This window comes from Coccinella septempunctata, chromosome X (assembly GCF_907165205.1).
Source record: "Coccinella septempunctata chromosome X, icCocSept1.1, whole genome shotgun sequence".
NCBI classification, from domain to species: domain Eukaryota; kingdom Metazoa; phylum Arthropoda; class Insecta; order Coleoptera; family Coccinellidae; genus Coccinella; species Coccinella septempunctata.
The window spans coordinates 4,062,885-4,089,859 of NC_058198.1; the positions used below are offsets into that span (position 1 = coordinate 4,062,885).

At 34.9% G+C, this 26,975-nt stretch overlaps 5 protein-coding genes across 9 annotated transcripts in view; 2 read left to right on the top strand and 3 right to left on the bottom strand.

Moving 5' to 3' along the window:
- The first annotated feature begins 3,007 nt into the window (after positions 1-3,007).
- Positions 3,008-3,806, top strand: LOC123321351 (translocon-associated protein subunit gamma). The gene has a single exon (XM_044908855.1). The coding sequence runs from the start codon at positions 3,157-3,159 to the stop codon at positions 3,706-3,708; it is 552 nt and encodes a 183-aa protein (XP_044764790.1). The 5' UTR covers positions 3,008-3,156; the 3' UTR covers positions 3,709-3,806.
- A 228-nt stretch (positions 3,807-4,034) lies between these two features.
- On the bottom strand, positions 4,035-5,682 carry LOC123321350 (G patch domain-containing protein 11). The gene is made up of 3 exons (XM_044908854.1): positions 5,527-5,682; positions 4,935-5,406; positions 4,035-4,812 (listed from the first exon to the last, which is right to left on the bottom strand). The coding sequence occupies exons 1-3, from the start codon at positions 5,577-5,579 to the stop codon at positions 4,525-4,527; spliced, it is 813 nt and encodes a 270-aa protein (XP_044764789.1). The 5' UTR covers positions 5,580-5,682; the 3' UTR covers positions 4,035-4,524.
- Positions 5,683-6,544: 862 nt separating this feature from the next.
- LOC123321339 (serine/threonine-protein kinase 3) lies at positions 6,545-11,276 on the bottom strand. Of its 3 annotated transcripts, none has more exons than XM_044908833.1 (8): positions 11,128-11,276; positions 10,287-10,807; positions 9,915-10,202; positions 9,709-9,842; positions 9,457-9,631; positions 9,310-9,392; positions 8,899-9,081; positions 6,545-8,510 (listed from the first exon to the last, which is right to left on the bottom strand). In XM_044908833.1, the coding sequence occupies exons 1-8, from the start codon at positions 11,139-11,141 to the stop codon at positions 8,352-8,354; spliced, it is 1,557 nt and encodes a 518-aa protein (XP_044764768.1). In that variant the 5' UTR covers positions 11,142-11,276; the 3' UTR covers positions 6,545-8,351. The 3 variants fall into 3 exon arrangements, with proteins under 3 accessions (XP_044764768.1, XP_044764767.1, XP_044764766.1); XM_044908832.1 differs by lacking the exon at positions 11,128-11,276 and adding an exon at positions 10,870-11,106; XM_044908831.1 differs by lacking the exon at positions 11,128-11,276 and adding an exon at positions 10,867-11,106.
- A 198-nt stretch (positions 11,277-11,474) lies between these two features.
- Positions 11,475-13,574, top strand: LOC123321346 (spermatogenesis-defective protein 39 homolog). The gene is made up of 9 exons (XM_044908844.1): positions 11,475-11,713; positions 11,765-11,879; positions 11,953-12,125; positions 12,178-12,314; positions 12,371-12,395; positions 12,448-12,592; positions 12,642-12,856; positions 12,934-13,218; positions 13,452-13,574. The coding sequence occupies exons 1-9, from the start codon at positions 11,648-11,650 to the stop codon at positions 13,470-13,472; spliced, it is 1,182 nt and encodes a 393-aa protein (XP_044764779.1). The 5' UTR covers positions 11,475-11,647; the 3' UTR covers positions 13,473-13,574.
- The window catches only part of LOC123321337 (neuronal PAS domain-containing protein 4), a 54,495-nt gene continuing 41,085 nt past the window's right edge, over positions 13,566-26,975 (bottom strand). The window contains exons 4-10 of one of the 3 annotated variants that reach the window (XM_044908828.1): positions 25,796-25,885; positions 24,338-24,529; positions 20,488-20,672; positions 19,361-19,467; positions 15,489-15,781; positions 15,064-15,441; positions 13,566-15,012 (exon numbers count right to left, since the gene is read on the bottom strand). In XM_044908828.1, coding sequence (XP_044764763.1) covers positions 14,737-15,012; positions 15,064-15,441; positions 15,489-15,781; positions 19,361-19,467; positions 20,488-20,672; positions 24,338-24,529; positions 25,796-25,885 — 1,521 coding nt within the window. In that variant the 3' untranslated portion in view covers positions 13,566-14,736. Of the gene's footprint in view, positions 15,013-15,063; positions 15,442-15,488; positions 15,782-19,360; positions 19,468-20,487; positions 20,673-24,337; positions 24,530-25,780; positions 25,886-26,975 lie in introns of all 3 variants that reach the window. The other 2 variants (XM_044908827.1, XM_044908826.1) reach the window with 2 other exon arrangements.

Genomic DNA, 26,975 nt, shown 5'->3' on the forward strand with positions numbered 1-26,975 from the left:
TATTTCTTTTGAATGTTTTTTTTTTGGTTAGATTATATAATTTATTATTATTTTGAAGGTTGCACGACCCCTCTGCGGACGCCGATGACTGTAAGTGAACGAGTGGATATCGTTATCAAAAGTTGCTAAGTAGGACACAAAAATTCCCCCCTCGAATTGATATGTAAAATATTGGCGATGATTTCATTCGCTTCAAATTGAAAACTTTCTGAACAATCTAGAAGTAGGAAATGACCGAACGGTTTTTCTCACTTAAAAAAGCCTCAGAATGGAGGAATCTGTCTTAAATACTACTTCATTCCTGAATTTTATCGAATTTTCTAAATATTGCATGAAAAAAATTAACAAAAAGGCTGGCTGTCATCGAGAGATTCCGACTGCGATCAATTCAATTTTCAATATATAATTTTATCAATTAATGGAATGTTATAAGCGTTTTTCAATAGCTGCTGATCCAGAAAAAAAAAACGTGAACGATTAGAAGATCACTTGAGCGAAAAAGCCACCATTGAACCTATTTTTTTTAGATTTCTACCTTACAATTCAAACATTTGGCAACACCGTTCAATCTCCCAAGGATATATTTGTAGATACCCAAGAGCCACCTTCCAAGATGTAGCCTCATCTTCAAGAGCGCGTCATTGCCTCATCTCCAAGTTTATGACCGAATTGTTTTTGAATAACAACTAAACGGTTTTCTTTTAAGTGGAGATCATCCCGTTCAGTTGTTTTCCATCCCGAATCGCTTCAGTATTATACATCATGAGATGAAAAGTTTTAGCGGAACTTCGTGTATATGTACCTACTCTAATCAGATTATATAGTATCGTCTCTGGTATCATGCTACCATTCCATTGGCGTAGGGAAAAGATCTAAACTTATATTCGAGTAAATAAGTATCCTGTAACGAAGACAACATTTTTCTTCTCGAGTAATTTCCGAACTACACTAATAAATATTTCACTTCGCTGTAACTTAGAGAGCTGAGCAACATTAGACAAAAACTTAAGTTTCTTTTTATCTGCCACGTATATATCCAGGTAGAAAGTTTTCAACTTCAGTTGAATTGGGAAAACAATTTTTCAGAGAGCCAAATTGAGTTGAGTATCTGGATGGGAGACCCTTGTTATAAATTTCGATAAAGGCGCGAAAGCTTTTGACTGATCAATGCTCTTCTCATTTTTCAATCAGAGTATAATCACCATGTTTCATACTTCATATAGGTACTTATTTACTCTTTAACTCTGGTAAGTATCCGATTCTTAATTACTCCCTAATATTCAAAAAGACAATTCAGTACAGGTTCCAGTAATTAAATTTCAATTAAATATAGATAACACATAATAACTTTCCGATTACCTACAGTTGGAAATTATATTGATTTTGACTTCGACTTTCATGATCTGTTGGAAATTATTCTTGTAATAAACACGAGTTTTCACTTTATTTCCGAAAAATATTTATAATGATATATTACGATTAATGAGAGCTTCGATTTTATAGGTTTAGTCCTTTTCGAGGGACTCTAAGTATGATATGATGGTGGATATACTCACTTGTTGCAGGGAAAACCGGTAGAAGTTGGCTTACTCCTGTAACAAAAAACAGAATATTAGTTTAGGAATCAATATAAAAGGATTTTGAAAAAAAGATCTAGCATTTTTTTCAGAAACTACTAAAGTTAGCTCGATTGAATTTGAAACAACAGTTGAACAATCGAAAAGAGTTAAAAAGGTAAAATAACTAATCAGCGTAGAGTAAAGTGTTCTGCAACGAGCCTTTGTACCAAAAGGTTAAGGAAGCTCCTAGGTTTGTTGGACTTTCTTCAACGTTATGGACTAGGAATAAATTAAGCCGAGCTGGTTCAAGAATCTAAGATGATCGAAGATGATTTAATCACCAGCTCGCCGGTTATTAGATTTAGAGTTGCATTCAGAAGCAATTTGATCAATCTAAAACTCAGCAGCACATATAAGATTTATTTGGTCATTGTGAGAGCTGAGAAACCTCTTCTACAGATTGATTTCAAATTCCCACAAACATAAATGAAGATTGAAAAATGTTGGAATGATGCTGATGTCTCCAGTTTCTTAAAAGTCCAGGGAACAACTCATATTGACAATTTAAAACTTGAAAATACTCGATATAGAAATGTTTTTCAGATGGATTCATCAGAAATGAAATATGAAAGACTGTTTGCATAGAAGAAACTGACACAGCTTCTGTAACGTTAAAATATTCGGTTACGAAATGTCGAAATCTGAAGATGAAACATTTGCACACTTCCTAATATATTTCAAAAATTTCGTTCAATAGAGAAAAACTAAATTCAGTAATCAGTATCTAATAAAATCGTGTGAATCCTCCATCCATGCTTGTGGAATTTCGATTGGAGTAACCAAATGAAATGAAAACTTTTCTCTCATTATGTACTTTACTCAATACAAAAGAGTTTTGTCAAACTGATAAAGACAGAAGTGTATTTTGAAAAATTCATCAACAATTTATAGGAATTTCTCTCTTGAAGTCGTTAGGCAACAAATCTTACACGGGAAAACTAAATTCAGTAATCAGTATGATATTCTAACAAATCCAGGGAAACCACCATGGGTTTCCACATGAATAATCATATGGAATCACTGGCCTCCCAATATGTACAAAAGAGTTCTATCATATTGATCAAAAGTATTTTGCAAAATTCAAACACAATTTATAGGAGTTTTTCTCTTGGAGGAGTTAGGCAACATACCTTACACAAGGAAGGTCAACACCCTCACAACTCACAACTTTAAATAATAATTAACTAAACTTTCTGGAAATTGACAACTAATAAAAATTTTCTTTTCACAAAGAAACATAATGATCATGAGCCGACTACGATTAATTAATTACATGTTTTATGCTTGAAGCAAAAAGAAGAGGAAAAATGTGTCAACGTGGATTGAAAATCAAATAAACATTCTGTGATTGGGAAATGATTGAGTTGACTTTTGACTTTCGAATCTACGTGGAGGTAGCGTTTGGTAGCGTGGAAGATTTGGCAGCCAAATACACAACTAAATCGTCGCGTTTCAGCGACAGAAGTCCAGTTTGATTGAGACAGTTCAGAATATTCTCAGTTAAGTGCAATCTATTTGAGTGAAAAGGTGCTCTAAAATGTCCAAAACACAAAATAAAGGCTTCACAAAAGAAGAGGAACTCCTTCTGCAAGACTTCAGTCGAGATGTATCTACAAAATCATCAGCTCTTTTCTACGGTAACGCACTAATAGTGTCGGTTATACCCATATGGTTGTTCTGGAGGATCCATATGATAGATATTTATTCTTCAGTAGCTTTATTTGTTGCTGTAACCGCTATGTCCACATTCTCATTAGCAATGGCATACAGAAATACTAAATTCACACTCAAGCACAAAATCGCTGTGAAAAGGGAAGAAGCAGTAACGAGAGAGCTTGGAAAAAAACTAGCAGAAGACAAAAAAATGAGTAAGAAGGAGAAAGATGAAAGGATCTTGTGGAAGAAGAACGAAGTAGCAGACTTCGAAGCTACCACTTTTTCCATTTTTTACAATAATGCCCTGTTCCTGACTATTGTTATTGTTACAAGCTTTTATATACTACGCTCCTTCACACCAACTTTGAACTATGCCTTGTCAATTGGTTCAGCAGCTGGTTTATTAGCATTATGGTCCACCGGAAAACAGTAGGAATTTAAGTTATTGATTATGTAATCAATTCAACAATTATTAAATTATATTATAATTTTTTGTACAATGATCTTTATAAATGCTCCAATTTGTGGAAACATTGCTTATTTACCCCGAATTCCCCATTCTCAGACGATTGCCTGCAAATAATATTACTATTAGATCAACAACTCCTGAAAATGGAAACGGTTAATGAAATATTTTACTAAATAACTAGCTATCAAAAGACAGTGAGCGATTCAGACTTGAAAAAATTAATCGGCATAATATCACGGCCTTTAGTGGGTTGAAAACAAAGGCAAGAATCGGAATAAATGAAAAATGCATAGATCTCAATTGAGTTTATTACCATGTTCATCAGGTACAAACTGGATTATTGTTTGGTTCAAAGAAAAATATAATTATGTACACTATTAAGTAACAAGATCATGCAACATAAAATATAATTTATCAAACTAATAACTTAATTAACAGAGCAGGTCTTTTCAATAGCACTACGATGAGAAATCATTCTGAAAATATCAGTTCAATCTACTGTGTATACTTAACATACACAGAGATTTTGATGGCAGACTAGAAAAAATAACTATTGTAAATGCAACTGCTTTCGAAGTGATAATTCAAATCAGATGATGAAACCCAATTTCTATTCTGAGAGAAATGAAAATCAAATTAGTTTGGCTCAAAAAAATAAGGAATATTCTAGAGAATGTCAACTTTTTAGAAGTAATTTGCTGTTTCGTCAGTTACATTATTAGTTTCCACTTTAGCCCTATTTGAAATGAACCTTTACTTCAGTATAAACTGAAATTAAATCTAATCGTACTCTGGGTCATGATCTATTCTATAGGGCCCAGGACAATTTTCTCTAAGATCCTCATCATTAGTACCCGTCATTATGCAATACAAGCAATACAGGTGTTTATTCCTCAAGTAATTGATGATAGCATTTAGATTTTCTTCATTGATTTGAGTTTCAAACTCTTCATCATCACTATCTTCATCCTCTTCCTCATCTTGGATTATATTTTGCCTTTCTTCTTTTCGTTTTTTTTTAATAGTTTTTTTTGTCCAATAAAAGTCTTCAACAGGATCGGAACGATGCTAAAATGAAAGAATCCATAAAAGTTTGGCTGAAGAGATGTAATTATATTATGTGATAATCAAGCCCAACAAATGCTATACTCCAACAGGTCGGGTTGAAGGTTACAATGATAAATACTCACAATTCTATAGTCTAATTCTTCGCATACTCTTTGAGCATTAAAGAAATCGCTTCTAAGTATTTGTAAGCGCTTCTTCTCCCTATTCGTAATTCGAAATTTATTCTCCCGATCACAGATCTTTTTGGATTTCATTTCCCTTCTCCTGTTCCAAATCTCTTGTTGGTGACTTTCCCTTCCAAGTCCAGAAGTACCTTGTCTGACAACAATGTTAATCGGCTCTCTGAGACCAGCGCCAGATTTACCCAAACCTTCTCCTTGCTTGAAACCCATTTTTTCTAATAATTTGAAGCCCTTATTGTCTGCGGATATTGCTGTACCAAGTCCTTCTTCACGCACATCTTTTTCGATTTGCTTGAGAGGTCTGAACTTCTTGGCTTTAAGCTCCTCTTTCTTTTTATGTAATTCATGGGCCCTCTTCAGACCTCTGTTGAATAAAAGACCCGGTCGAACGTCTTCTGAACCGGTGGCATTACTGCAATTCAAACAAATACAACAATAAAATTACACCCTTTGAATACCCCCACACCAAGATTGATTTTATTGAAAATTATTCAAATGGAATTATATAATTAATAATTCCGGTTTGGCTTACCACTCCATGAGGATTTTATCCGACATATAGTCATCGTCAGAGTCCGTCATCATATACTAAAACTATTATTCAAATGATAAATAATTTTGATACGATTAAGAACGAAACCGCAATGTTTTGGTATTTGTTTGACTTCTGTCAAACGAGAAATGTCAAAAACACGTGCAATAATTCTATGACTCGCATTTAAAAATGGTCAATTTAAAAATATAAATTGGAGAAATGTTTTACCCGCAATATAGATTTTAATCCTTTGTAATGGACGTGAAGAGTCGTTCTTTGAAGCGCAGTAAAATGATTTTGTCATGCTATTCGAAGTGATATTAAGCTGAAATTTTTTTTTCTATTGTATTTCCTTAGGCTCCGTCAACAGCAAAGTCTGATTTAGAGTTAAAATATATGAATGAATTAAAAAATAAATTATACCGATTAAATTAAACGTATGATACTCAGGGGAAGGGACAGTAGACCTTAAGGTCGCAGTTATGGAGTCTCCCTACCCTCCATAGTCGCAGTGCAACGCAACCCCACTTAATTTACAGTCAATACTAGCGCCGTCTTTGAATACTTCGGAAAGTTCGGTAAAATTTTGAAAAACTAGATAGATTCCACAAATTGTTATAAAAAAAAAATTACAAGGCAGATAAAATCGAAGAAAAATAAAAAAATTCGCTTCCAAACCTCAGCCTACCTCAATTGAAATGACCACCACCATAAACTACTACCGTGAATATACATAAAGGAAAAATAATACTATAAGTTCGTTTTAATCGGTTTGTAATAATTCAAGTCAAGAAGGCTTTAACTAAAAGTTGAAAAAACCGTCAATTTAGCACTACAGATTGTTTCATCTGTCAAAAAAACTAAAAGTATTTTTAAATTAGATTTTATATACGAAAATTTCAAGGTTTGCAATTGAAAAAATAATGATTAAAACGTCGAATTAGAAAAATTCAGAAGACCACCTTCAAACGCATAAAGAATTTCTGTAGGCGAATTGATGATAAAAGGCATATAATAAAATTAATTATGAATATATTTGGGACTCTCAAAATATCTGATTACAATCCTACTTAGGTCTATACTACACTACAAAAGGCACAGCAAGCGTACTTACGTACTTGTTAATTCCAGTTCAATATAAATTATTAAATCACCATATATAATAGAACACGAGTAACATTTTAGTTTCAAAAACAATATACATAATAAAAATGTTCAAATTCAAATACATACATAAAAAAATCGAATGACATGAGTTCGACGAAGCAAATGATTTCAGTCCGTCTTCAGATCTGCAGAAAATGAGAATTTAATTGAACCTCTCCATTAATCATTACATTTTTTTTATGAAAGGCCCCTGCAAGCGATCTGGCCTCTCACACAGACACACAAGTAAATTAAAAGCGAAGGGTAATGAAAGTATTCTTCAATTAATCTTTGTACATCTTGTATCTGGCCTCACAAAAATCGATTTTTCAAGCCCAAAAAGGTTTGTTTATCGATAAACTAAGGGATGACACATTTATTTACGCGAATATTTTTTTTTTAATTTCTTGTTTTGATATGTTTCTCAAGGAAATTTAACGTTCGAATATGACTTAATTCATTGATGAAATAACTTAAGTAAAATTTCACCATCCTCATAAAAAATTAAAATAAATATCAGACATTTTTTCATATTGATAAATATCATGTGTAGTAAGACATTCAAATATTTGGCAGTCTGGAACACATACCATCATTCCTCATCACTATTCATGTTACTTTCCCATATTACTGAACACATTTTCGTTAAGAACAAAAACTATAAATATGAACATTGAAAATAATATTTAATTATTGCTAATATGATTATATGTCTTCTGTCCAACTGTTTTGAAGTATCTTTTACGGTTTGAAATAAAAAAAGGAAATACTCTCATTCTTTTTGGCTCAATTCTCCAGAAAATTTAAGCATAATGATTAATACGTAGTCTTTTAAATCTATTGTCTTATAGAGTACTCACTTTTGTCATAATTTTTGCATATTGATCTTAAGCTTGAATCTGAAAAAGAAATTTGTCATGTTCCCTTATAACTATATTCAAATGTTGACACTGTAATAGGAAAACAATTTAATATAAAAAGTCTTATCTCGAGGACAAATGAAATAACTTTGGCATATATAACTAGTGCGTAAAATTATGTTACTAGGATGCTTTCTCCAGAATAATTACTATTTATTTTGAGCATTTACACATTACCATTCACTCAAATTATTCACAACAGGAAAAAATTAGGGATTATATGGCAGAGACACATTTTAACCAGATCATTTTGATACAAGATAATTTGATACAAATATTTCAAGTTTTCAAAGAACCTATGATGAGACTTTCTATTTCTTTTTGGTTTGCCCTCCATTGCATGAAGTACGAATAATTTTCATTCGGCGAGGAGAAAGAATAACCGTGATGAATGATAAACTCAATAAAATGAATCATCCACTAAATCGTATTGTCAGTATCTGTTCAAGCGATTCCTTAACGATCAATTCATCTCTTATCATCTATATCAAATCATAATATAGAAAATGTAATTAGTTCTCATTCATTAAGTACAGATTAGGAACACTATACAATCTATACACCTCTTGCTCCAAAAATATTTGATACATTGTTTCAACTTCCCTAATTCCTTCGTAAAAAATTCTTTTGATCCATCAATGAAATTACTCTGATAACACTCGTTTCCGATTAGAAAGTTTTTCCACTACCCTGTATTCGAGCAAACCTGAATGGCAAGTGATTCATTGTGAGCAGAAGTTGAAACACTATCTAGTTTCAAAAATTTTGTTGCCGCTTTCTCTTTGTATCCATTGCATCCAGAATTGGCTGTCTCTTGATGAGATAACGCCTTCTCAGTTCATCTATTTCTCTCTCCATGTCTGAATCTAGAGTGACCATTCTCTGTTGTAGTTCCTCATAACTAAGATATTTCAGCTAAAAAGCAACAAGATTTCAACCACACTGTCACTAATAGAAGTAAATATATTATTGTTTGGATTGATAGAATTTCCTCATCATTTAAAATTCTACTATTGTGTTTTAACTGTTAATTTATTCAGATTGGCATGATGGAAATTTTTCCTCTAAGTTGACTTTGGACAAATGAAATACTTACCCATGCTGATTTAAACTGGATATCAACTTTGATGTGTAATTTCAAAGTTTCAATTTTCCATGCGCTGTAAGTTCTCATTAAACTAAACTTTTATTAAAGTAATCTCTATTTCGGGACTTTCCAGAGAATTAATTTTCGCTGATTTGTTTCATTATTAAATGGCACAACTGAATAATCACTTAGATAATGAATCATTACGTTACTTACGAATTCAAAATCACCATCAGCAAAAGGCCCGTGGAATTGAGGCTTGTAGTCTTGATGAGGCTGATGTGGAGGGGCTGGGTTTGCTTGATTTAACTGCAGATGAAAATGGCTCTGAAATCTTTGCTGTTCTTCAGCACTCATTTCAGGACCATCTAGAGTCGTAGGACCTACAACACCATTACCCTGAAACAACACTTAATTTAACACCTGACAAAATAGTATATTGTTCAATGAGCATAATATTAAGGTGGCTATTGCTCACACACACAGACAGTAAATCATCCAAGTGAATAATAGGCATAATACAAAGTATAGTCTCTGTCAAGAATTGTTGAATCACCAGCGATTTATGGATGTAAGGATTATGATCACTTAATTGAATAATTGTAGAGTAATATTTCTGTTTCTCACCTTCATTTCGTCCTTTTTGTCAAACTGAGCTAGAAATAATGGTCTGTAGTTTGCAGCTCCCTGTGCTGAACCAGTAGCATGCCCTAGAAAATATAGGCAAAATATATTTTAGAAAGAGTTAATGAAGACATAAAATATTGCTCTTACTCTTCATTGTTTGTTCATCTACGTCACTATTGATGACCATTGTTCCTAGTTCAGATTCCAACTCGACTAAAGTACCACTTTGGGAGTCTGGAAGAGTACCACCCTTTCCTGGTACTAGGGTACCATCGTCTGTACATTGCACCATCGTCTGGTTTCCTAAAGCTACTTCCTCATCCTGTAACATAATTCAGCATTAAAATAGATCTACATAAGAAAAAAGAAGTTCAGAAAAACAACCAATATGAAACTTACAGATTCTTCTGTGATATTGTGCTTTATACCGGCTATGTTGGCAGATGTTGAGATGTTTCTATAATTTTGCGTTTCCCTGATTTCGTGGGCTTCTTGGATCATCTGGTTCAAAATACTGGGGTTTTTGGCATTACCTATAAAATATGTTTAGGAATTGCATATGTGGCAAATTATAGACAAACTCTGAATTCAGAGAGAATCATTACCTATGAATACATGATTCAGGAGGTCTGTTGCATTAGCTCTTTTTTCTGGGTTTTTAACAAGGCACACACTAACAAAATCTATGAATTCTGCACTCCACTTATCAGGTTCCCTGAATGAGGGTGGTGGTTTTGTAGGTATCATAAAGATGGCTCTCATTGGGTGAATGTCCCCATATGGGGGTTTACCCTCTGCCATTTCTAAGGCAGTTATACCTAGACTCCAGATGTCTGCCACACAGTCATAGCCAATTTCTTGAATAACTTCTGGAGCCATCCAGAATGGTGTACCTATTGAAAGATTGTATATTATTATGGTCTCGATCAATTGTATTACATAGATGAGTTTGTTTATAAATTAATCATTATAACTACCTATAACAGTGTTCCTTTTAGCCATAGTATCTGTGAGCTGTCCAGCTACACCAAAATCTGCAAGTTTTGCATGGCCCTCTGAATTTAGAAGTATATTGCCTGCTTTTATGTCCCGGTGTATTTTTCTGCGGAGATGCAGATATTCCAGACCTTTCAAAGTGTCTGATAAAATTGTGGCTATCTCATCCTCTGTTAGTGTTTTCTTTCTTAATCGCATGATATCAGATACTGAGCCTGCCCCACAATACTCCATTACAATCCATAGATCAGTATTTTTGAAATAACTTCCGTAATATTTAACAACATAGGGGCTATCACACTGTTGCATTATAGAAATTTCTTTGATTATTTCTTGTAGATCTGTATCTACCGGTACTTGTTTTATCGCCAGGACTTGGCCCGATTCTTTGTGCAGTGCCTTGTAGACACTGCCATATGAACCTTCCCCAAGCTTGCATATTATATCGAATACTTCTTCTGGTTGACGAGTTAAACTTTCTTCTGATAATTTCTTCAACTCACTGAAACAAATAGGTGAATTAAAGTGATAATACAGAACAAACATTTCAGAGGTAATTACAACTTTGGTTTGTCACTGTCCATTTTGATAGAATCACTTTTGTGTATATTTATTTGTGTAGGTAGATATATAAATACACAAGAATCATATCAAGAGAAAAGCATCTCAACTTAAAGTAGCAAATAAGAGAATTAAATTGAACATTAAATGTGGGTTTTGCTCATCCTAATAGAATGGAATAAACAGAGGTTAATAACAGCAAATTTATCAGCTTTGTACAGATGTTGAAAGAGGAAGATGTGGAACAAAAAAACAACTAACCTTTTGGAAGACATGCTTTGTCGATTACAGAATATTAAAAAATCAAATCAACATATGAAGCATTTTTCAACGAAAATGCATTTTTACTTTTTTTTTAGTTTTGAATCACCATTAACACGGCTCTTTTGAAACTTCTTCCTGTCTATTCTTTTGACGTTTTGTCAAAATGATATTTTTTCAGAGGCAAATGTTGTGAACCACAGTTGGATTGAATTTTATTATCAATTTATCATGTGGAGCTTTGTTATACTGTTGATTCAATTTATTTAAGAATCCTAATCCTCTGATTCTTCTGCATCAATCTCAAAAAATTCAGATGACTTCTATGATATAACCTCAATTTTTAAATCTGACAACTAGTGTCAAAATAATCGAACTGTCATGAACAAAAACAATAATATTATGAAAAACGAAAACTCATTTTTAATTTTAGTCAAAATTTAGGAGAAGGTTAGGGACTTCTCTGCATGTGTTGAAAAGTGAATGATTAATCTAGAGAAGAAGTTAAATTCAAATTATTATGTCGAATTTGAATGACGATTACTGGAACAGCTCATCCACATCTAAATTTAGTTTTGATGATGAGGTTTCAACTAAATGCCCCCTTTCAACATTGTATTAATAATTTTAATTTCAGGACCTTTCTGCGAGTCAGATTGATTCTGTGGCAAACGATGTTTTTAGTAGCAAACAAGAAGAGATAAATATATTCGCTATCGATTTCATTATTTCAAAAAAATGTCTAGATCTATGTAAGATGAAAATAGCAGAATATCCCCCAATAATCTTCGATAATTTTACATCACGGTTCGTTATTAATTTCAGTATTAGCAGATGTGGATACTGAAAATATTCACATGGTTTCCACTCCTTCAGATGCAGTAAGGAAAATGGTTCGTGGCAATAAAGTGGTCTTAGAGCAATTCAAATCATATAAAGATAAGATACAACTTATAGATGAAGCTTTAACTACATACAATGGTGATATTATTTTGAGGGTAAGTTGACGTACAATAGAGTTTTCAAATGATTATGTTTATTATATTTTAGGTAACTGATTTTTTGAGAACTACTCTTAAATTTAGTTTATTCTGTAATGTGCTTGTTAAAAGAAGAGCTGCTTTGGTGCATTACGCTGATTTTGTAAAATTACAAGGAAACCTAGAAGAACTAGAAAATCTCTATATGTGTGTTAACAAATTGATATTTCAAGAATTGATATACTAAAATGACTCTTTTTCAGGGCAACCGGTTTCACAACAAATATTGTTAGTTCATTAATTATAGTTTGAATTGAATGTTGAAATTATTTTGTTTTAGAAAGATCTATATTTTTTAAACACTCGCTGTGAAAAAAATAAGCATGATACTCTGAACAAACTGAAATATTTCATATCCAGTCATTCTCATTATTTAGATAGTTTCAATGAAAGAAAACTCCTATCTGATTATGTTAGATTCCTAGGTAACCACAAGTTTCTTGTGAAAACAAATAAATCATTTTATTCTTTCAGAATGGCAAATTACTAATGGGGAAAACAGTAATTCAGTTGTTGAACAATTGGCGCTTGTATGTAAAAAGCAATGGGAGCAAAGCACTGATGATGACCAAGTTGTTGCTTTCAAAAATTTATTCAGAGTAGATGAAGCTCAATATGAATGGACCGTTATGAATTGTTTATGTTACTTAGGATTATGGAAGAAATTAATAGGAATGTTTGTGAAACCAGTAAGCTATATTCATTGTTTGAAACTAATTATAATCAGTCAAATGTAACTTTTAATGAAATATGATTTTTATTGCAGAACTGGTTCACAAAAAAAAATGTACTGAAGTCAGTTATAAATAGTGATATCTTTATATGGGGTGTATCTAGACATGATCCACCGAAAAACGTTATTGATCAACTGTTGACCTGCCTTTCTGACTCAGACAAATCACTTGCCTTCGCTGAAAAATTTCAGTGTTATAAGTTTATGATTGAATACTACATAAATCAAAGGGATCGCACTGGTCTTCTAGGGTGCATAGACAAGGTTGCAGCGAATTCTGAAGAATATTTCATGATCAAAAAAGCCCTAGAATCTCAGGTGAATCCCACTTATCAATAATTTGTTGTGGTTCTGAAATGTTGTTAAATGTCTTCTTGTTGATTTCAATTTTCCTTCTGCTTCTGCATTCAAATAATTCTTCTCAAGAATCTTGCCCATTATGATCTTCAATATCTTTCATATCTTCAGTCTCTTCAAGTTGTTCAGTGTTGTAATAAATTAGTAAAAATAAGGTATATAAGGCTATTTGAAACATGAATGAATTTTTACAGGACAAAAGATGGAAAAATTGAAGGAATTCCCAAGGAAAAGGCCGGAACAATGTATATTTGCAAGATATTAATGTAAAATATTTTTGTATTTGCTCTGGAAATAAATGAAAAGGACAAAAGTAATCTTATTTTTAATAGGACATAGTAATACTGATATTTTTACATGCCTTCAGGGTAATTAACTAATATGTTACTATATCTATTATAAACAAATCAATAAATTAATCAATTAACTCAACTAAAAATATTTATATTTGACTATTCGAAAACAATATGTGAGAAAATTGTAACTTTTACACTTTTCAAATAAATTGTAACTTAATTCAGGAACTTACGATGTACTATTTATTCACACAATGTGAATTTCAGTTGATATATACAATTTTCGTATATAATACGATCACGTTATATGAAATCTATATAAATAAAATGCTATTTCACTGGAAACGAATGTTTCTTGGACATGTACGAGGGGCTATTCGAAATAATTCAACTTACGAGTCGATTCTAATGCCCTGTATCCAGTTGCTGAAGGAACTGTTAATTCACCATACAAAATATCAATCAAATTGTAGGTGGTTTACGAATATTTTTTCAAATTTGGGTGAGATTCAACGTTTTTAAATTTGGAAGACGCGAAAATCAGAAGATTCTTTGCAATACAGCCAATGGATTTCAAAATTCAACCATCAATATATTGTACCAGTTCTGTCACTGCATAACAAAAAGATGGAGAAATTTTATATCTGTCTGATTATTATAACGATCGTTCAAAAAAATCCATCGTCAAAAAGCTATGATGGTGCACAGCTTGTACTATCGCATGTTTAACAGATTGAAAATATATACCAGCGACATGATATGAATTTTTTCAGAAATCTCCTGCTTGAGGATACATTTTTTGAGCTTTCGTTATTTTCATATTCCCCATGGCTGCTGAAATGAAACGTGGAACTTTGGACCTAATGTAAAATGATTCACCGGTCCAGGAATTTCTTTAATGTTTAGGTTGACGTTTACTTCAATTGGTTTTCTGGGAATTCGTATAGATTAGAAACGGGAAACCTATACTGGGTTGGAACAACCTTGTAAAACCTTTTTTTTTAATATGATTAGGATGAAAATATTCATTTTGCAGCAAATGACGATGCCGAAAAAATTATTTCAACTAAAAATAATATTTGGCATTTCAGAAGAACCCATTTGTTGTATCGATGAAACCAATGCTCGGAGTTTGTTGCACAGTATGTATTGCACATGTTTTTTCAATCGACGAATCGTAATACTAAGGGGTATCTCTATCTGCAGAATCTGACCTACCAGGGGGTGGATGATTCCTCTTCGGGGGAGGTTGTAGAGGGAACAACCTGTGTTCTGCAGACCAGTAGACCGGTCTCTCAATCTCGTCAATACTAGGAACTGCTGTTATAGATGGTACATATTGTTCTGGCATCCAATCGAACGAAAAAGCGTTGCCACTTTGGGTGCTAGGGGTTGCTGTTGGGGTCGGTGGCGTACTGCCAATATAAGGGCTCAGTTCTTGATGGCATAAATCGGGGACCTGAAAAATATGTATGTTATCCCTGAATTTCTGTTTGCGGCCGACTACAACCTTCTGCAAAGTGTCCGACCAAGGTGGGCTTGGATTCCACTGGTCCATGATATCACTAGGGTCGACTTTGAGTAACGTCCGGGGCCTTTCAGCGATATGGGATATCACTAGGAGTCCACCGCTGCCCCTCGTACTTGGAGCATCGATTTCTCCTACCTCTAACTCTAGGTTCTGGAGATCTTTGGGCTTGCGTTTGCTGTAGGAATAGTCAACGGGTTCCGAGTCGGCTCGCCTGTGATGGTGATGGTGCTGGCTGTGGTGGCCCGAGGTTAAGGCGCCGTGGTGACTCAGGTGGGGTTGAATGGTCGGAGGCATGGCGGCAAGGTGAGAATAGCCGCCTGCGTCGTGGCCGCTCGCATACTCGTGTCCCTGAAAATTCTGGAGGAGTCAGATGGAAGTGAACCGTTACACTCTTCGAAGCTTACTGGATGAGGGTGTTCCGGGTAGTAAAGCAACCTTGTGGGATGTCCTACGTCGTATGCTAGTCCGTATTGAAGTTTGTTCTGCACCGATACATAGTGATAAAGCCAACTGTTGCCTCTCATTACGGCAGCTTCAGCATCGCTCAATACTTGATTGGTACAAACTATGACAGGTTGCTGGTTGTTCTCAGAACTCTCCTTCACTTGAAGGACGCAGTGCATCCATATCCATTCGCCAGTCCTCCTTTGAAACTGTGCTAGCAAGATGCAGGACCTCTCTTGTTCCGATTGCGTAACTAGAAAAATAAGAATTGAACAGACGTTAACTCAGGGGACTGTGATCGCATATTCAAATTCAGACATTTCTTTGCGGAGACTAGTTTTCGCAAACACTAGTTTTGGTGAAAATTCGGACTACAGGTTGCACCGAGGTCCATGTAATTACGAGAATTACTACCAGAAGAGTTGCTCTCTCAGAATATGTATCACTTTTAGCTTTACGATGATTTTTCTGGCAGATACGCGTGTCTGGAGTGCAATTCTCTATTAAACGATGGACTATCGGGTTTGCTAGAAGCTTCACAAGAACTTCTATGCACTCCATGTCCTAGGACAGTAGTAGGACAACCTGATTTTGAGACATAGGTCATTTTAGGGGGGTCTAACCCCTTGCTCATTTTCGACCCATAAATCGAGATTTTCGAGATCCACTTTTTGTGCTAGGGTGAAAGCCCGGGCAACGCTGATTATACAACCGAAAATCCCAATTGGATCAGACGAATATAACAGGAGATATCGCAGATTGAAAATTGCAAATTTTTCAAAAATGCCATTTTCAAGATGAAAATCTAAACGAACGGATATAGGCTCTCGAAATTGCTCCCAATAGATTCAGCATGTTCGAAAACCTATATTTTTATACCAAAATCTCAAATATCTGGCCCCGTTTAGGAGAAAATAATTTTTTTGTTTTTCCACTTTTCATTTTCGAGTTGACTTCGAAGAGCTCTCTGGGGTGCAATTCTCTATTGAATCATCAACTGTTTGGTTTTCTAGAATCTTCGAAACAAATTCTATGCACTCCATATCCTAGGATACTAATAGAACAGCCTGATTTTCAGACAAAGTAGCAAATAGGTCATTTTAGGGGGGTCTAACCCCTTGCTCATTTTTGACCCAAAAAATCGAAATTTTCGAAATCGAGTTTTTGTGCTTGGGTGGAAGCCTAGGCAACGCTGATTATATAACCGGAAATCTCAAATGGATCAGACGAATATAACAGGAGATATCGCAGATTGAAATTTGCAAATTTTGAAAAATGCCATTTCCAAGATGAAAATCTAAACGAAGGGAGATAGGCTTTCGAAATTGCCCCCAATAGATTCAGCGTGTTCGAAAACCTATATTTTCATACCAAAATCTCAAATATCTGGCCCCGTTTAGGAGAAAATAATTTTTTTTGTTTTTCCACTTTTCATTTTCGAGTTGACTTCGAAGAGCTCTCTGGGGTGCAATACTCTATTGAATCATCAACTGTTTGGTTTTCTAGAATCTTCGAAACAAATTCTATGCACTTCATATCCTAGAATACTAATAGAACAGCCTGATTTTCAGACAAAGTAGCAAATAGGTCATTTTAGGGGGGTCTAACCCCTTGCTCATTTTTGACCCAAAAAATCGAAATTTTCGAAATCGAGTTTTTGTGCTTGGGTGGAAGCCTAGGCAACGCTGATTATATAACCGGAAATCCCAAATGGATCAGACGAATATAACAGGAGATATCGCAGATTGAAATTTGCAAATTTTGAAAAATGCCATTTCCAAGATGAAAATCTAAACGAAGGGAGATAGGCTTTCGAAATTGCTCCCAATAGATTCAGCGTGTTCGAAAACCTATATTTTCATACCAAAATCTCAAATATCTGGCCCCGTTTAGGAGAAAATAATTTTTTTTGTTTTTCCACTTTTCATTTTCGAGTTGACTTCGAAGAGCTCTCTGGGGTGCAATTCTCTATTGAATCATCAACTGTTTGGTTTTCTAGAATCTTCGAAACAAATTCTATGCACTCCATATCCTAGGATACTAATAGAACAGCCTGTTTTTCAGACAAAGTAGCAAATAGGTCATTTTAGGGGGGTCTAACCCCTTGCTCATTTTTGACCCAAAAAATCGAAATTTTCGAAATCGAGTTTTTGTGCTTGGGTGGAAGCCTAGGGAACGCTGATTATATAACCGGAAATCCCAATTCGATCAGACGAATATAACAGGAGATATCGCAGATTGAAAATTGCAATTGTTGAAAAATGCCATTTCCAAGATGAAAATCTAAACGAAAGGAGATAGGCTTTCGAAATTGCTCCCAATAGATTCAGCGTGTTCGAAAACCTATATTTTCATACCAAAATCTCAAATATCTGGCCCCGTTTAGGAGAAAATAATTTTTTTTGTTTTTCCACTTTTCATTTTCGAGTTGACTTCGAAGAGCTCTCTGGGGTGCAATTCTCTATTGAATCATCAACTGTTTGGTTTTCTAGAATCTTCGAAACAGATTCTATGCACTCCATATCCTAGAATACTAATAGAACAGCCTGATTTTCAGACAAAGTAGCAAATAGGTCATTTTAGGGGGGTCTAACCCCTTGCTCATTTTTGACCCAAAAAATCGAAATTTTCGAAATCGAGTTTTTTTGCTTGGGTGGAAGCCTAGGCAACGCTGATTATATAACCGGAAATCCCAATTCGATCAGACGAATATAACAGGAGATATCGCAGATTGAAAATTGCAATTTTTGAAAAATGCCCTTTCCAAGATGAAAATCTGAACGAAAGGAGATAGGCTTTCGAAATTGCTCCCAATAGATTCAGCGTGTTCGAAAACCTATATTTTCATACCAAAATCTCAAATATCTGGCCCCGTTTAGGAGAAAATAATTTTTTTTGTTTTTCCACTTTTCATTTTCGAGTTGACTTCGAAGAGCTCTCTGGGGTGCAATTCTCTATTGAATCATCAACTGTTTGGTTTTCTAGAATCTTCGAAACAGATTCTATGCACTCCATATCCTACGATACTAATAAAACAGCCTGATTTTCAGACAAAGTAGCAAATAGGTCATTTTAGGGGGGTCTAACCCCTTGCTCATTTTTGACCCAAAAAATCGAAATTTTCGAAATCGAGTTTTTGTGCTTGGGTGGAAGCCTAGGCAACGCTGATTATATAACCGGAAATCCCAAATGGATCAGACGAATATAACAGGAGATATCGCAGATTGAAATTTGCAAATTTTGAAAAATGCCATTTCCAAGATGAAAATCTAAACGAAGGGAGATAGGCTTTCGAAATTGCTCCCAATAGATTCAGCGTGTTCGAAAACCTATATTTTAATGCCCAACTTTCGTATATGGAACGCTGTTTACGAGAAAATTCAATTTATTGTTTTTCCACTTTTCATTTTCAAGTTCACTTCGAAGGGCTCTCTGGAGTGCAATTCTCCATTGAATCATGAACTGTTTGGTGTTCTGGAATCTACAAAACACATTCCATATATTTTGTTCATTGAAGAGCTTAACCAGAGCATTGATAATTCAAAGGCTGCTAGCAGAATTGCAAGTCCCTAGCTGTTGGTCACAACCTGTATATATTGATTACTAATATAATATGACTACTATAAATGATACGTTTCTGGCGAAAATATTGAGTGAAAAAAAAATATTGGGTCCAAAAATGGGTCTCTATCAATTTATTCGAGAAAAAATTCGCTACGCCTAGTTTTCGCTCAGATACCGAGATGTGGACACAGCCTTAGGTCACACTACCAGTAAAATCGGTGTGGTCCCTCCTGAAAGAGGAAAAAAAATGACCAAGCATTATACTTACTGAGCCTGTGCTTGGTCTGGGCCTCTCTCGTGCATTCCCAATGCAGCAGCCTGTACCAGCTCACCCCCTGCAGCTCTGAGCGAGGAAAGCCCAAGTAGAATTCGCCGCTGCAACACAAGTGTAACAGTCAATGTGATTTACTGCACTGGATGTCACTGGGTCTCCACGACCCCATGACCCCGCTCCGCCCCGCCATCACGAACGGACTTGATTTATACGAAACTTGAACAATGCCCCGTACTATTCTATGTGGTCTGCACCGTACGACCTCATTTGATAATCATTACCACTTTTGTAATGGTTCTGTTGCACCGCTGGTGTGGTGACACCGTGTTACAAAGATGTTACCACCAGCTTTCGACCCACAGCCTGATTTATGTCTTCATTACGCGCCGTTCCGCGGTACGTAGGACCCTTTCATCTTTCGGCAACTAGGTTGTCTCGATGACGCAAATGAAATACAAGAAATACAAAAAATTTCAGAAGCGCAATACTTGAAAATGAAATGAAACATTCGGCCCCGGCTTTCGTACTGGTCTAGGTCTTTTTTCATATTTTCGGAACCGATGTCACTATTGAAACAAGTTCCTCATTTCGAAAATAAAACCGTTTCTTTAATTCCGAAAAGGATTGTTTTAAATCGGCCTTTTAATGTGGCATTGTTAGTGAATCGTATCTCAGCAATTTTTCTCTACTTTCTTTAATTGGTTTTCTGAAAAAAAAAGATATCGTTCCATTTCCCATCGTAGTTTTCAACGATGAGAAAGATCCAAGATCTAGATAAAAGTTAGATTACTCCATCGAGATTATGAGTGTATAGGTAAGTCACGAATGCCTGGTATCTGATGTGATAGGCTGAAGATTGCATCAAGTCCACAAACAACGAACAGGATGATCACAAATTTATCATTTCTGGTTCCGAGTCAACTGTAACGTTTACTCAATTTCGAAAATTATCATATTTGGAGTAGGATTCATTGGGCTATTTCCATGAAAATGTGGGAGAATCCCTGAAGACGTCTGGCGAATGCCTGTCGAAACGTTTGACAGAACGAGCCAAAACGATGGGAATATCCCAGTGGATCCTACAATTAATTTTCCATCATCAATCAACTACGGTCACTTACTTATTATCTATGTGGATAAATTTCATGTCCATCGAATGAATTGACGTGAAGACATTGGTGGCACCCTGGACCACACATTCCCGGGTCTCTGGCATTGCTACAGGTGTACACGTTGCTAAAAATACAGGCTCGTTCCTACTGCAGAGAGGTAAAAAGGACAAATATCTTCCTTGGACGAGCACAACCTGTAGGACAAGGATAACTGAAGAAACGAAGCAAAGCATTACAATCTGAATGAATTTCAATGTTAATTTATCGAGGAAGTATACCTTACTCTTCGAAAGAAATGAAAGGAAATGATGTGAACGTCTCAATGGCAAACAGAACAAACGCTCGCCTTTTTCTTTCAATGTCGGTTATGGAGAGAAGGAACTTAAACACTTATAGATAATAAAATTTTGTGTTATATTGGCGAAGTTTTGTTTCCTATTCGATTCGTGGGTTCTACGATTAGAATACAGCCCTGAGTAGGCACCGGCTCTGAGAGAACTTCACTACTATGTGGCAGTTAGAAGTCTTGGCTGAATTCTGATCAGGCTATTTCCATACTGCATGGACGAGTGGGTGGATGATATACACAACTCAGCTACCTTTATCTTTTTACATACATAACATAACTATTACGATAGTACCCTCAGCTATCCTTGCAACTGCGGCACTGTCTTTACGTTCGTGGACTTGAATGTGGAAGGGAATGTTGTGTTCAGAAAAATGTCGCAGACATAGGTATAAACTGATGTGCCTTACGGACGAATGTTCTTTTTTGAATTTATATTTTTGCGCGCGTATATCCGATACCACTTCAGGTAATTATTCGTGAAAAACCCGCTGCAGTTGAGAGATGAGCCGGAGAATTACAGGAACCTGTTCCTCCTCCTTTAATGATTTGATAAATTATGGAATTACTACCTGACATCATTACTGTCGCATACAATAGTTAAGAAATTATGAGTTCGGTTACAACATCAGAGGAATTTGAAATTATTCATGGATTGTAAATGGCCAACTGTAAGGCAGCACTTTACTTGAACGCATGTTATGTCCGGATGATTGTTTGAAGCCCCCAGGCTCCCATTACCGATTAATCATATGAAATTTTTCCATCCTGTATTTTTTTAAAACACTCTAGGAACAATCCTGAAGATTGAGAAGGTATTTGTTTGAAGAAAATATACTGTACTTATTTGTACATGTCGCAGACATTCATCTGGGTAACCGACAGTATTTTAAAGACGAAAAACTCGTGAAATTAATTACTCAAAACGAGACTATAACAGAGTCATTCAATTCAAGAGGTTTGAATGTCCAGTTAATCTAGTAATCTTTATTCTTTCCTGAATAAACTGTCTCTTTAACGTGATGTACGTGAATTTCATCTCATTTTCCTGTCAATATTTACCAATTAGGATTGAAATATTTTGAAATTTGGGAAAAAACCCCTGAAAAAAAGTTTTTCTTCGAAATATTTAGTGAGCACGTAACGATCGTGGCACCAATTTCCGAAATACCACATGAAATATGTGTATAAATTCGTATATCACTACAATCCGTAACAGTTTCTATATTTGTTAGATGGCTTATAATTGATAAAGGCCGTACACTTAAAAGCCATTTCGAGATTTATGATACTTCGATTATGAATACCTAATTAATGAATTGAATAAATATATTAGTCAGTTAACTGATAAAGCTTAGTAAACTAAAGACAGGGCCGCACTTTCCAGGATTCCTATCGTGGAGAACTGATTTATGATTTCAATTATCGTACTTAATATTTGACTTCAAATTTTTTTGGTGATCAAATAGTTATGTATTGAATATCCATAATTAAGTTAGATGACATTGATGTGCCTGATACCTGTATTTCAACTGTTCGATATATTGATTTCATTATTGACCTTTGAAATAGAGGTTAAAAAAATATTGCCCCACTAAAATCAATGTTTGTGATTGGAAATTCATTTATTTTGAAAAAATAAATAAATAAACAACACATCCGGGCTTTGTTTTGGAAACTACTCGTGGTACCTTGATGAGATTTGGGTTTGGCACAAAAATCTGCTAAATTACGACAAAAATTCCCCCAGATTTTAGCTTTCATAGTTCAGAAAACTTGAAAAAAAAATTGAAAAGTATAGAGAATGATTCATGAAACTCGAAACATATTTCGCTTTAATGAAACTTCAGCTAGTAATTCAGTTTCAGAAGAAGCCATCGATGTTTACGAATTTTGAATAGGCATAGTTCAAGACTTTCGCAATGATAGAACTCTGTAGAAAATAAGCAGAATTTTTCATCCCCTGGATCAAAGAGAAAACTGTTTTTCAGGGGGGATGGAAATTCTCTCTTCGTTTTTGATTTCATTTATCGAAAATGGCAAATCAAAACTCTGAAATCATTTGAGGGTTGATTGAATGGAGAATCATCCAGTAAGTTTTCGTCTACATCTTGTGAGTAACTCTAGATCCTATCCTGCGTCTATATGGATGCCGGATCTGCCTTTCACTCTCTTGTATAAGCTAAGGTCGCCCCTCCTTGCAGAGAGGTACAGCAGAAGCAATGATTACTCCCACACCTTAAGCATACTTATCATAGATACTGCAGGAATCTATCTAAATACAAGTCCTACATTTACAATGCAGCACGTATTACAGTTTATTATTGGTATCGTTATTTGCTCGGCTACCGGTACGGTCGTTTCTTTGAATGCATATATTAAATGGGGCTCTCCCATGGGGAGATGCCCCATCAGCGGTAAAATAGGGTACACTCTGCACGAGCTACAAAAAGGCCGAGACCACATGCGTATCTGTAACTCATGCATTCAACGTTATAGGCATACCCCTTCGATAAGTATCAGGAGCATATTTCTCAGCAGCAAGCCATTTCCAAGTAATGATGTTGCAACAATGGTTGACATAGAACTTAGGGAGGGCAGCACATTTCAATTTTCATAGAAACTGAATGCTGAGTGACGTATTTAACAGCTTCTATTCATGTGCTTCAAGTCCTCAACATAAATTCGGTGTAAGACTCACAAAAAGATATCCTCAAATTATTTTCGCTAATAGAAGAAAACAGCTTTTACATTTGAAGCCTTGCGTAACATACAATGTAATTTTTTGTAGAAGATACTTCTTATCTATTAAAAATATGTATCGAATTCTCGGAGGTCAAAATTTCCCTCTTGAAAAAATTCTATTATAGTTCAGATCTCAATTTCACACTGAGTCGTTTGGTGCCAAAAGTTGAGAGGAGTGTATAAATTTTACTTTTAGTACCTATAAAAATTATTATGATTTTTGCGATATCCACCTAAGGGTTAAATGAGGGCTAAATGTGTTTGGACTATTTGCCAGTTGAGCCAATTGGAAATTCCACTGTATTTTTCAGCATCTACGGTGAGAAAGAACCTGAAAACCTCAAGCAACGACTGAAAGCGTCTAAAAATCAATCACTTAGGAATTAAGCCTTTCGATATTCTCTCCCATATGCTCTTTCTCCTCGTAGACATTGATTGATTAAGGTGCCGGTTGTGCAAAATAATTAGTGATCAGTTTTCTCCGTAATAAAAACGAGAAAATGTTCGCCAGTTGTCCAGAATGAAATTTCAACCGACAAACAAATTGATCAACAATATTATACAATCAATTAATCAGGGAGTTACTCTTAAATGGGGTGGGTAGACCGAGAGAAGGTCTACTTTTTGATATACATCCTAAAATACAACTTCCTTCAAACAGTTATCTGTCTATCTATCAATCTAGTTGAGTTGGGCCATTCTCACCGATATCCAACTCACCATTCGAGCAAAAGAGTCTATAGAGTCGAAATTTTAAAAGAAAATTACCTTTTGATCACCGAACCTCATTTGCCTTCTGGCATTCCTAGAAACATTCATCCTACATAAGAATAACCTAATTTCTTCACTACCACTAGAATTTGTTGAATTTACTGGCCGTCCTAGTTCTCTTTGTATCGCTTGGTGATCCTGCTTGTCTATTATGTCATAAACACTATCGCCATGTATGAGAAGATCCTCCTGAAAAACATCAAAATTAACTTCTTTTAGGTTGAACTGAAAATTTATGTGAAACCAGTATTTTCGAGCCGTCATGGAAAAATGAATATTCACCAAAAAGGACCATTAAGTGTGAAAAAAACATTCGACCCATTGTAAAAGCCTTTGTCTTGTTTAGTGATGTTTACATTTTTGACAAAAAAGTGAACAATTGCAGAAATACAGGACATAAAATTCAATCAATCCTAATCTATATCATCAAGTTGCAGAGATATAGTGATTTAGGAGGAAAATTGTAGATTACACAAACATAATAGCCGATGAAATCAGTGAAACAATTAAAATGATGATGTTTCTGTAATTGTAGGATGAGGCAATTATATCTTTATAACCGGTATTTTTCAAGTTTCAAGAAAGAGCCATAAATAGTTAATTTTAAATATTATAGAGACTAGGGATATATCTAACTCGTAACGATTAAATGATTGGAATTTTTTAATTCGATATCAGAAAAGGATGAAATAAAAGCGATAATATTGCCAGGTATTATTCATTTATTTCAAGTTGAGTATATGTATAGCTTGTTATGGTTGTTTTAAGCAGAGTTCTTAAGAACAGAACAATCACATTGTTCGTGATCTCAGGTCCTAGGAACTCTGCTTAAACGCACCATAACGACACCTTAGACAGAAAAAAAAAATTATTCAAATAGATAGGACAGATAAATTAAAAATTCCTGCACTTTCTTCATTTTCGTACTGTGAAGCTCTTCGACAAAAGTGATGGGGGATCTAGTATTCATAATCATATTAATAGATCGAAAGTTCCTTCTAAGACCTTGGGTGGGTGGGACACTTCACCGTAGGTGCACATAGAAGGAACTCCAAAAAGGATCAAAAACTGCTACATCACGTACATTGATGACATGAGATCAGATGGATTTACGCTTTACTTATACCAGAACAACTGTCAAATGTTACATCGACTGAATGGATAATACGAAGTACAGCGACAATAAGATTCTTATGTGTCTGGATAGTTCGGTGTGGTCAAGGTTGAGGAGAAAATTTAATAAAAAAAAAAACCTTCGACAGACGCAAGTTTAGTGGGAACACTTTGTGTTAGCATATTTCTTGGTATGATGAATTTTTTGTGCCGTATCGTCCCGAAATAATATTACAGGGTGTCCCTTAACTCAACAAGAATTTCATAAGAGCGATAAACATTTTTAATCGATCTAGATTCTCACATCCCTGAGAGTAAAATGCGCACCTTCATTTCACTCACCATGGAATGTCCGAGATATTCTGCGGCATTATCGGAAATGTACAAGAGTTTACCATTTTGCGTCATCATCATGAGGAAGCCGCTCAATGCCTGGAACAAAAAAAATATTGGTAAAATTTCGAATTATTCCTATAATCAATATTCTTCTGACGAATGACTAGGTATCGAAATAAAAATTAAACCATTATCATTTCAATTCTGGATATAGACACCAACCTCATCTCCTTCGGATGGTAATACGGTGAAAGCAATCAAGAAAATATAAATTGATATTACGGACAGAATATCCGTTTCTTAAATTGAATTATCGATATTCCATCCAATATCTTATTCCGTAATTGGAATTAATAATATGAATCAACGGTTCGAATATTGCGTTTATAATTAAATTGATAAATCTGGAAGACAATACTTTTGGACGAGCCCGTTTTTATGTGTAATTATTGACCAGTTCTCGATCGAAGACTCTATCTGTAGTGGAATAGTGGTGTGCCCGGGTACGGCAACAAAAGTAATGCGCTGACCAAGTAATAAATTCTTTAATGATTCCCTATCAGGAGGGGTAATCTTAAAGGTGAAACCTACTCCCAATTTTTCATTATATAGGGAGTGAATTATAAAAGCGCTACCTTGAAAATTCAACATACGTTTGAACTTACGGTGGATTTTCTTTTTTCGTTTTTTAGAATCTGCATTCACCGAAAGTGAGAGGATATAATTATGTATTTCTGTGTGCTCGATATCGAAGGTCCAATTTTGGAGATAATACAAAAAGTGCTCTTGTGTCTGAAGAAAAAGGAAATAGAGAAAATGACCACTAAAAAGAGTTGAACACAATTTCAAAGTTGCTATTAAATCAGCCAGAAATTCTTCCGAATACCATAAAGAAGCTAACAGAGATCAATATATGATTTGAAAAAAAAAGTAAATGTATTGATTATTTTCTTTTAAATCAAATTCCATAAAATTGCGATACATTCAGTTATCCTTTGAATCTTAGACACGGTTTAAAGATCACTTGAATGGTTTCTAGCGTACTGTTCATAACACATCGTGACTGCATAATATAGTTTATGCCTCTTCATATAGGTGTCAGTAAATGCAACTTTCATTGAGTTGGACAATGAACTGAAGGAACAGTGCTAGGTACTCGAGATGTTTGAAATTCAATAAAAAATTC

Excerpts from the sequence above, each read along its gene's own strand:
- LOC123321346 (XM_044908844.1), top strand. The coding sequence starts at position 11,648 with ATGTCGAATTTGAATGACGATTACTGGAACAGCTCATCCACATCTAAA. Across the intron at positions 11,714-11,764 it reads AATTTAGTTTTGATGATGAG|GACCTTTCTGCGAGTCAGAT; the intron begins GTTTCAACTAAA and ends TTTTAATTTCAG. Across the intron at positions 12,396-12,447 it reads CCGGTTTCACAACAAATATT|AAAGATCTATATTTTTTAAA; the intron begins GTTAGTTCATTA and ends ATTTTGTTTTAG.
- LOC123321351 (XM_044908855.1), top strand. The coding sequence starts at position 3,157 with ATGTCCAAAACACAAAATAAAGGCTTCACAAAAGAAGAGGAACTCCTT.
- LOC123321350 (XM_044908854.1), bottom strand. The coding sequence starts at position 5,579 with ATGATGACGGACTCTGACGATGACTATATGTCGGATAAAATCCTCATG. Across the intron at positions 5,407-5,526 it reads GATAAAATCCTCATGGAGTG|TAATGCCACCGGTTCAGAAG; the intron begins GTAAGCCAAACC and ends TTTGAATTGCAG. Across the intron at positions 4,813-4,934 it reads AAGAATTAGACTATAGAATT|CATCGTTCCGATCCTGTTGA; the intron begins GTGAGTATTTAT and ends CTTTCATTTTAG.
- LOC123321339 (XM_044908831.1), bottom strand. The coding sequence starts at position 10,889 with ATGGACAGTGACAAACCAAAGTT. Across the intron at positions 10,808-10,866 it reads GACAGTGACAAACCAAAGTT|TGAGTTGAAGAAATTATCAG; the intron begins GTAATTACCTCT and ends TATTTGTTTCAG. Across the intron at positions 9,393-9,456 it reads AGATGAACAAACAATGAAGA|GGCATGCTACTGGTTCAGCA; the intron begins GTAAGAGCAATA and ends TATATTTTCTAG.